The 11,458-nt window shown below is 32.1% G+C and overlaps 1 protein-coding gene across 1 annotated transcript; it reads left to right on the top strand.

Annotated features, from left to right (window-relative positions):
• Positions 1-931: 931 nt before the first annotated feature.
• Positions 932-1,252, top strand: LOC142324774 (uncharacterized). Its single transcript, XM_075365749.1, has one exon. The coding sequence runs from the start codon at positions 932-934 to the stop codon at positions 1,250-1,252; it is 321 nt and encodes a 106-aa protein (XP_075221864.1).
• The last annotated feature ends 10,206 nt before the right edge of the window (positions 1,253-11,458 follow it).

The raw sequence follows: 11,458 nt of genomic DNA on the forward strand, positions 1-11,458 counted from the left end.
ACTACAAATTAAATGGCTAGGTCAACTAATACTAATATCTTCAATTATTATTTATACTAATTATTATTATATTTTCCATATCGAATTAAACAATCATTTTTCCAAATTAAACATTTTGAAAAAGTTTAAAATGAAAAAAACCAGATTAATGTAAACTAGAAAAAAAATTATGAAAATCGGTTCACTATGTATTGGGTGATTTGAAAATTCAGAATAAAAATAAAGTAGACTCTTAATTGCAATATTTAACGTTTTTATATTGATAGATTTAAAACTACAATGTAGAAATGATTTTATCACGTGACAAGTTATTAAATAAATCATAATCTCTTTTTCCTTTCCAACTCAAAAAACTAAAATGATAAAATATGACAAATTTGGACATTAAACTGCATAATCCGAGGCTTGCTGTATGCGTTTCTAAACGAATATATTTTTCCAATACAAGTGTTAGCCTATGATCAACCCCCCCAACCTGGAAGACCAGCTTCAAGTTGCCTCCTCTAGCCTATTTTATCAGTGCCATAACCGCTGAAAAGTGTTTTTTGTACTACACTACGGGGAAGCACCACTGAAAATCTTGGTAAGCACCTTCACTTTCTCACCACTGGGGCATAATGTATCCATTACTTGGTAGAGAAGGAAACTCTTCCTAGTGCTACCCATCGACAAGTCTTCAGTATCAAAGCATACTGTTTGTTTGTTGACTTTAGCGAGGCATATGATAATATATCAAAAAAAGAATTATGGGCTGCAATGAAAAGAGTAGGAATACCTCAGATACTGATAAATATTACTCAAGTGTGTATTGGAGAGGTCAAGTGCATTTTAAAAGTGCAGGGAAAACCACAGATACCTTCAAGGTAGAAACAGGAGTCCAGCAGGGTGATGTTATCTTACCAGCTCCATTTAACCCTGTTCAAATGGAGTCATGAAGAGTATACTTGAGCAAAATGCTGGAATTAAAGCTAGGCGGATAGTCAATGCTCTTGGTTTTGCTGGTGATGTAGCACTACTGGGAGCAAATGAAAAGGAAGTGGTTATGAGAGAGGTGGTTAAGGTTTCGATAGAAAAGGCAAATAAAGTAGGATTAGAAATAAACATAGAAAAGACTCAATACATGGTGATTACAAGAGAAGACACTGGTGAAGAATTCTTAAATATAAATGACACTAGCTTCAAGAAAGTAGACTCCTTCAGCTACCTTGGGACAGTAGTAAATAACAAAAATGAGATGAAGATAGAAATATAGACCAGAATACTATCAGTAACATAAAAATCAGCAACAGAAATGTTACTATTAGCAACATGATGCCTCTGTGGATTGAGCAACTTGGTTAAAAGTAGACTATTATCCAAAGCCACGAAAATTAAGATATATAAAACTATAAGACCTGCAGTTATATATGGATCTCAAAAAAAGAAGATGACAAGGAAAATGGGTCCAGATTTAAAGTCTTTCGAAAACGGAATATTACGAAAGATTTATGGCCCAGTTAGGGATGATGATCGTTGGAGAAGCAGAAAAACTTAAGAACTTAATGACTTTTTCTAAGGAGGAGTGAAGAAATGATCAAGGCTGAGATGGATGGGAAAAGACCCCAGGGCAGACCAAGAATGAGATGGATAATGATATATAAATTAATTTAATAATAATTTTAGATTTCTCTAAAATAATGATATCTTAAATAATTTTTTTATGGAACAGAATGATGTAGAGGTGAGTAGTGTGTGAGGCTATGGACCGACTACGGTTTGAGAAGCCTCCAAAGTAAGTCGCTTCATCGGCAAGTACACTATCTTATAAGAAATAGCAAACTTGAGTTTTGCAAATTCACCATTAGAGAGTAACAATCCTTTAAAAAGTTAAATAGAAACAAATGACTATTTGGTAGAATAAAATAATATATTAGACTGATGGTTAAATATAATTGAAATAAAATCCAAACAGAATTAAAATTATTAAAGACTGAATAAAAATAGCTGACAAAAAGTTATACTTTCTTGGCATTGGTTATTTATTCTTGTATAATGGTAAAATAGTACATGAAAATAGTTAAAATAATTTAAAAATTCGAAATTTTTATACTTTCATATGCTCCCACAAAATCACCTACCAATAAAAAATTGTTGATTTGTCTATGTTTACTACATTGAATAGAAGAAACTAAAAAAAAAAATTACGCTGAGAATTGTACAATCAATAAAAAATTACCTAATATTTTTTTTTTTGGTGGGGGGTAAATTATGATGAAATTTTATTGTAATATTATTAATAAAAATTGAAATAGACTAAAAAAAAAGTTTTAAAAGATAAAAAAATCGATATTTTAAAAATTTGATCGGACCCTTACCTCCAATATTTCCCCCAAAGTATTTTTTTTTAATCACTTGCTTACTACTATGCTTAGAAAGATATAAAAAAAAATTTGGTTAAAAATATGCAATCAATAACAAAATAGCTTGTATAGAATCTTTGGGAATGGAAATTTTGGGGGCAATTTTTGTTTTTAAATGGTAAGATAAGTTTTTCCATGCATAGCTTTATATAAAGTTAGCTATGTTTGAAAAATTTTGAGAAAATTGACTCCAAAGAAACTATCTACCCCATCCTTTGAAGATATGAACCCCAACTTTTACCAACAAAAAGCTTCCTGTACGCCAGTTTCTGTGGCAAATTTAATCAAATCAGTTTATCCAGTCAAAAGTTATTAATATTAAAACACACCAACACACATTTATACGTACGAACATTCCCTCCCCATTTTTTTTTGTTCTTTGAGGTCCCTGGATCATGAAACGATAAGTAATGATAAAACTTACATCCAATTTTTTTGAAGGATTAGCAAGGCAAAAAGAGAAAGAGAAAAAAGGAAGTAAAAAGGGAGAGACAGCCAGTCAAAATAAGAAGCTACAAAATAGGTTGCTAGGCCATTTATTAATACACATAAGATTCACTTAATTCTCTATTGCAGAAGAGTGTATAAAGTTTTAAAAAACGTAGAAGAAAACAAAAGTTAAAATGTATGATATACATGTATTATAGCTTTTTGTGTGTAACATGTAATTAAAAGAAAGGAATAGAGAATTAAATTAAACCAGTCAAGTAGCTAATGAAAAAATCCAATTGTAGGTTGCATGGATTATTTTCATAGTTATTTTACAACCATTCAAGTCACTTTAATGAATTATTTATGGTAATCAATATAAAACGTTCAGTTAATGATACATATAAAAGGACAATACTAGTAATTCTCTGCGCATGAGTGATAGTAAGTCTATGTAATATACAAAGTTGTTTCATGTCGTAAGTTTTACAATATACACCATTTTTTACTACTACAGCTGTTTAATATGAATATTTAATTTAAGAGTTGCGATGCGTAGTTAGATAATCAATATCCAATGTATGTAGGTAATAATAATGGACTAGGAACTGTATAATTCTGTTGAAATGTACAGTTCCTATTGTGTACAGTTCCTATTCAACACAGTCTGTGTTGATTAGTTACAAGATATTTTACTACTCATTAAGTTCTTGTAACTACTTTTTAATTAACGTCTAATAAGTTCCAAAGCGTAATCAATCATATAATTGTACAAATTGTGAAATTAATAAAAATGGTTAGAAAAATTAAGATTTTTATATATAAAAAAAGAAGAATTAGAAGAGCCAAAAAATATGTCATTCCCAGAAGGACTTTTGTTCAGTCAACGAATATGAAACACAGTCTATCTATTATTTTCTTTTAATAAATAATATTCAATTTTTGGTTTACTTTTTTATAAGTTTAAGATTAAGTGGTGTGAAATGAGAAACCTTAGTCAGCATATCACATATTAATACCACACCACATATTAATTTATATTCAACTTACAAAAATAAATTTTTTAGAAACTTTTTAAATCTTTTAATCTTAAAATCAAAATCCTATCTCTTATATCCTTTTAATGTTTATTAGAATAGTAGAACAGGAATTTTTAATTTCAAAAGGCTTAATGCTAATTATAATTTATTTCGAGTATAAAAAAGTTACTCATCTGTTAAAATCGAGTATCTAGTTTCATTTAGTAGGAACGAATGAATTAATTGACAAAAGTTTACAGTCATTATTATGTTTTTTTTTTTTTTTTATAAACTAGATCCGGAGTGGTATCTTATACATAAAAATAATAGTGTCCAAAAAGTGAATCAACCTTATGGAAGAATGCTTCCTTCTTTTGTTGCCAGTTTAATTGTGGAAAATTGAAGAGAAATGGATTACACAAAGCAGCAGAGAATATTCATTGTTATCCAATGTATTAGATGTGCCAATTATGCACACTCAGAATGCCTTCACAGAAATTATGGTGTGGATGTACCAAACAATTCCTCCATCAAGCAGCTATACAACAAGTTTCAAGAGACAGAGAATGTGGCAGATGAAGCTAGAAGGGGTTGACCGAAAGTGCTAAAACCAGAAAAATTGATCCACATGCAAGCTATATATTCTGTTAAAAGTCTGTGTGTGTCTGTATATTCTGTGTCTGTCTGTGTGTGTCTGTTAAAAGTCCCAAAACGTCTGTGTGATGCCTATCTAGCCAGTCTGGACTCTTGGTTGGTAGTTCCCTCATGGCATTGGGGAAGTGTTTAAAGATGCATCCATACAGAATTAGTCTTGTTCATGAGTTGTTACCTGCAGTCATTGAAAAGCATATAGCTTTCTCCCAGTGATTCATACCATCTGTGACGCCAGATGGGGAAAAACTCGATGATTAGTTTTGATCTTCAGACTGGGTAGAGTACACTTGGTTTCAGTAGGACAATGCTACGGCACATACAACTAACAACACTATGACTTTCTCGGATCAGTGTATTCATGGACAAGTGATTTCGAAGGGGTTGTGGACCCTTGGGTCTCCTGATTTATCCTCTCCTAACTTTTTCTTGTGGGAGTATCTTAAGGATTCTGCTTACAAAACTCATCCTCATACCATTTCCAAATTGTAGAGTGAAATTGAACGCTATATCTTTGCAATTCCTCAAAAAACATTACAACATGTGTTTAAGAGCAAGCAACGTCGTATTCAGTTATGTGATTCGTATAATGAAGCCAACACTTTCAATAACTATTTTAACTTACTTATTTTCCCATAAGGTTGCGTCATTCTTTGACGACTGTACGTTTCATAACTGAAACTTACTTAACAAGTATCTTTTAGTTAAGAAAAAAAAAATTAGAATAATTTATATTTTTGTAATGGTAGGTGTCAATCTCTGTGGCAGAGTAGTAGAATCTCTGTTTTTCACTCGGAGGTTCTAGGTTCGAAACCCGGTCAGAAATGGTATTTTTTCATACTCTACAAAAAATGAATTTATCACTATCATCAACTTGCAGCTGTAAATGGATTTCAGGTATATGGAGGTTAATTTCACCTGGAATTTCTCTCCTTCAAGTCACTTAAGTACATTCAACACATCTTTTAATCGTTCTAAGGGAACAGATTATATAGAAAAAATAGCAGGCGTGTTGTTATGGATATAGTAAATATTTCCAGGGTGACCGCTAGAGAACGTATGGTGACTGAATGGAAGAACAGGTTGGGCGCAAGAGGGGTGGCACAGTGGAGAAAGCTAAGTATAAATAACCTAGACGAGTGGAATGCTAGGAAGTTTGGTGAAGTAAACTTCTACATAGTGCAGATATTAACGGGGCATGGTTTCAAGATTACCTGCATAGTATAGGCAGGGTCGCGTCACCGTCATGTATGTTTTGCGAAGATGAGGACTTAGTTGAACATACAGTCTTCAAATGCCGAAAGTGGGACATACAATGGAATAGAGCGGGTATCACACAGTGCACACCAGATACCCTTGTGACTTACATGTTACAAATCGAGGAACATCGGAGGAGAGTAATCACGGAGGTAATCAGGAGTAAAAATCAAGAGGAGCGGCGCCGGGGATATTAGTATAGGAACGGGAGGACAGACCCAGAGGTGAGGGCTGGCATACCCAGGTGTGCCAGTGCCTATGATCCTCTGGGGACTCAGGGGATGGTAGGCACAGTAAAAGAGAAAAGACCCGACGCTGTGTTTTGGGCAGATATGTCTGGACACGGCGTCAAGAAAGGGCACAATAAAGACTCATCAAAAGAGCTGACCTGCGAGCCGACCTACCATGCCGGTTATTCAGCCGGTTGGTGGGAAGGCTCGTTAGAGTAACCAGACACACCTCTGGATGGAGTTATACCCAACAGTTCGGACCGACCTAGAGGAGTAGAGAAAAAAAGGGTGACCCTATTTCTGTATTTTTCAGCCTACATATAATTGAATATTAGATGAATTTAGGGCCATAATCTAGCTCTTTTTGTATTGAAATTTTATAATTAAAACATGGCTAATTGAAAAAAAAAATGGCCAATTTCGTCCAAGATGTATTAGTATTAAAAAATTAAAAATTCTTTTAGGCATAATTAGAGCAAGGTTAGTTACAACTTATCCGGCCAATAACTTCTTGAGATATCGTGAGAAATTATACAAAAAAATAGTCAAGATATTATATAAAGTAAAAGGAATAAATATTTCATCCTGATTGGTACATATTTATACAATATGTTGATCTCGCCAGGAACGGGTAGATATGTTACTCTGGAGTCCAGAAAGCTGCACGAGATATTTGGAGACTTCCGGTATATTCATAAGAAACGTGTTAAACCTAGAAAAAATATATTTAACGAATGCTTCTACCTGGAAACGATCAGATTTTTGGCATGACTAAGTCCCCATGGAGTGGAGGGGTTTCGAGGTACGTAAATTTTATTTTTTATTGCTGCATTTTCGATTAATTATTATTTAAGAAGTAATATTTTGAAATTAGCTGTGGAAAATATTAAATGGCCGCCGTTATGGTTAGAGTTGTCGTAGCTTGATGTTTTTAACAAAACATATTTGTTTTTTAGTCCCCTTTAAAATGACTTATTACAATTCTACATTTCCTATTTAAAATCTTTGCGTTACCCCCTCACCCTTCATATATGTGTGCAGAGAATGTCTCATATTAAAAATGTCTCATATTACGAATTTTTTTCACATTTTTATGTAAAAATTTCATTTTTAATTTTACCATAAGCAGTTAAATAAATAAAAAACTGATTATTTCTATACTTTTGGAGGAAAATAAAATATTTTTGTGTTTTTTTCATTTTGGGAGTTCCCATACTCAAATTAAGTTTTAAGAAAATAATTAAAATAATACTTCAGTGGTGATAATAAATTTAAAAATGAACTTTTTAAAACAGTTCAAAAATCTGACGATATCAGTGATACAGAGGTAGACTCTTGGTCTTTTATACGGAGCTCTCGCATTTGAATCCTGGTCAGATATGACATTTTTCATAGGCTGCAAATTCTATCTTTATATTCCCACGTGTAAGCATCTGTGATGAATTAATTCATCAATAAAAAAACACAACGATTATTGTCATAATTCTAAAAAAAAAAAAAAAAAACAGTTGTAATTTCCTAGGAAAGGGGTGAATATTTACTAAAGAAATATATACATATATATAAAGAAAATAAGGGGTGAATATTTACTAAAAATAAGAATTACTAAAGAGAAAGGACTGTCAAAAAATGTATACACTTTTAAAGCAATGGGTAACTTGCGAGATGAATTTAAATAAAAAAAATATTATTTGTTACCATAGATCATTGGAGTGGGATGGACAAAACATCTTTATAATGGATTAAAGGTCTATTAATTTAGAAAATATAAATTAAAAAAAACTCCCGTTAACTTCTTTTATCAAGCAAGATACAGGAAAAAAATGTCATTCTTTGTGGGAGGAGGGTGAATATTAAATAACATTTTTTGCTAATTTGTGATATTGATTAAAAAAAACTTCACTTTTGTAAGAAAAATGTTTTGCTGAAGTGCTCAATAAATATTTGAAATTTTATTTCGGTTAAAACACCACACCCCTTTTTCCAATTTTTGAAAAATTTAATACATTCTTTCCCACCGAAGGTAGTACCTGTCTACCTAGCTTAAAAAAAATCGGCCAACGGGGTCCAGAGTTATAGATTAAATACATGCCTTCATTGTACTTATCTCTACATATGCACAAACGTTTATTTACATTTTAATTAAATCTCCTTTTTTCTAAAATTTTCTTTTAATGTCTCCTTAATGAAAATAAAAACTTAAATTTAGATTTTTAGTTTTACCAATCTATGTATTTTCCTGTTATAGCTAGAGCTGCTGCAGCAGCATATATAGGTATAACCGGGAAAGTAAAAATTGTCATTTCAGAAGCGTAGAAGCGTTTACTAAATGTCATTTCACGGTTGAAAAGTTATTCAAGGGTTGCCATAATTCATGAATATGCTGAATAAGGTTTAATTTAAAATCATTAAACCAGTGTAACAGCTTGTGTATAAAAGTGATAGATTCTATCAAGAATCGATCACTTTACATAAATATCAAGAATGCAGTGACTGATTCGAAGGGTGTTAGATTTATTATTAACTTCCTTTATTAGCACACTCGCTTATTAGATTGTCAATATATAACTGCAAGTAATATTCAATCTTCACGATTGAATAAAACCTCTTCCAATAGAAATTAATTTTTTTTTTTAATTCAGAATGATTAAAAATAATTGTTATTTAAACTATTAATTTTGACTGTAAAAAAAATCCTCCTCTAAAAAAAAGAATATTTCTGTGATTTTTACTTTTCTAACTATCAATTTAAAACATTTATTGTTACTATTTTGTTTTTAAGTACAGCATCCTTTGAATATGAATCGTTTTCCCCCTTTATGGAAGGCAAAGAGTTTATAGAAGGAGATAAACATAGACCTTGTAAAATGTAAATAACACTAAATGTTATGATTCGTTACCGTAGAGTACCTTAAATAGAAATTGAATTTGCGATAAAATTTATGGTTTTTTTGTTGATAAAGAAATATGATCATAAATTATTCAGCATATCTTAGGTGATAAAACAAAAATAAAAACCGTAATGTACATTCACGCGTGTTTTATTGTTGAACAAGGCATATCAAATAGTTTTGTTTATAACATTTATTAACTTCAAACAAGTTTCACATAAGCACGTTTTGTGGCACGTAACATGTCTAGACGATCTTCAATTTCATTTTTTTTTGTCTTCAGTCATTTGACTGGTTTGATGCAGCTCTCCAAGATTCCCTATCTAGTGCTAGTCGTTTCATTTCAGTATACCCTCTACATCCTACATCCCTAACAATTTGTTTTACATATTCCAAACGTGGCCTGCCTACACAATTTTTCCCTTCTACCTGTCCTTCCAATATTAAAGCGACTATTCCAGGATGCCTTAGTATGTGGCCTATAAGTCTGTCTCTTCTTTTAACTATATTTTTCCAAATGCTTCTTTCTTCATCTATTTGCCGCAATACCTCTTCATTTGTCACTTTATCCACCCATCTGATTTTTAACATTCTCCTATAGCACCGCATTTCAAAAGCTTCTAATCTTTTCTTCTCAGATACTCCGATCGTCCAAGTTTCACTTCCATATAAAGCGACGCTCCAAACATACACTTTCAAAAATCTTTTCCTGACATTTAAATTAATTTTTGATGTAAACAAATTATATTTCTTACTGAAGGCACGTTTCGCTTGTGCTATTCGTCATTTATATTGCTCCTGCTTCGTCCAAATTTAGTAATTCTACTTCCCAAATAACAAAATTCTTCTACCTCCATAATCTTTTCTCCTCCTATTTTCACATTCAGTGGTCCATTTTTGTATTTCTACTCTATTATCCCTGCTTTCAATTTCATACATTACGAAAAATATCTGGTGTTATTCCATTAATTACAACTTCGATTCTTCGTTTTAGTTCATTGATGATGAGACCTTCGTTGCAAACTTCCTGTCTTTGACAAACCGCCAAAGAAAGAAATAGAGTAGCGTAATGTCAGGGGATCTAGATGGCCAGGGAATTTGTCCATTATAACCAATCCAACATTGAGGAAGTTGCTCATGTAGGTAGTCCCTAACATGTAAACCTCAGCGTGGTAGTGCACTAACTTGTTGGAAGTAAACATTGGCTTGCCGATGTTCAATTTGGGGTACTGCATACTCCTATAACTAGTGTACTTCTAGATAACTAGTTATCTGGACATGAAGAAATGTGGTTCAATCACTTCATAAGCAGTTTAACCAAAAGTTAATTTTCGGGCTCTCATGTTGTGTTGTCTAACGGCATGAGGATTCTCATATCTCAAATCCGAAAGTTATTACGGTTAACATGACCAGAACAATAAAAGTAGCTTTGACAAAGAAAATTACTTTTTCTAAAAAACATTATCTTCCTTCACTTTATCTAAAATGTCCGCGGAAAAATTTTAACGGCGTGGTTTATCGTTATCTTCAATCGGATCAACCATATAAAATTTGTATGAATGAAGTTTTACGTGCTTGTGTAGAACCTTCAAAATTGTCGATTGTGGTATTCCACGTTCTAAACTTGCACGAGTCGATTTACCCGAGTTTATCTGAAAAGTTTCTACGACTCGATCCACAAATTCTTCGGGAGATCTGTCAGCAACTTTTATGTTTATTACACTCCTGTATTCTTAAAATGTTGATACTAGCGTTTAATAGAGCATTAGGAGGATCATAGCTGTTCTCTAAACGAAAATGTCTACGTACAATAATAAGAGATCCGCTTTCATAAAACCATAGAAAGCATATTGCGTTCTCCTCCACGATAGCCATTGCTCAACTGACGATTCTCCATATCGTTATATTGCGCTGGCTTGTTCATTCAAGAACATCAGTAATTTTAGTACCTACATTGTTATTTGAAAAAATTAACCGAGCTACATTGCTTTTTTAATTTTTTATTAACCCCCAAAAATGCACTGAATAATTTATGTTCACTTTGTATATAAATCATTAAGACACTAATCAAGAACCTAATTTTAATAATAAAATTCAACAATAACAGCTGGGGAATAAATTACATTTTATAATCTACGCAAATTCAGGAAATGTAATTTTCTTAAATATCTTTCGGTTCCTATTGAATTCATTAATTTAATTCTAAAGTGAAACGGTTGATTGAACCGTTTTGTCATTTTTAATTATATTGTTTACGTTAACTGTAATTTAAATTTTATAAAAAAATGTACTACTTATTTATATTTATGAGAACATAAAATACTCAGTTTTTTGTTACTTATATACGCCTACATTCTAGACGAACTACAGGGTGGCGCACGATAGGATCCAACATTTGTTTTGGGAGTAATTGTTTAGGTTAATAAATTATTAATGTGTTTTATGCTGGCAGAAGTGAAGTTCATATATATTTGCTTCTTCTCTTTCCAAATGCACTGTCTGCGTATAGTTCCAAGATGGCTGACAAAGGAGAAGTGACTGTTGAACAGCCCGTAAAGATTGTTTTGTTTTAATTAAACAAA

This window comes from Lycorma delicatula, chromosome 5, assembly GCF_047948215.1.
Source record: "Lycorma delicatula isolate Av1 chromosome 5, ASM4794821v1, whole genome shotgun sequence".
NCBI lineage: Eukaryota > Metazoa > Arthropoda > Insecta > Hemiptera > Fulgoridae > Lycorma > Lycorma delicatula.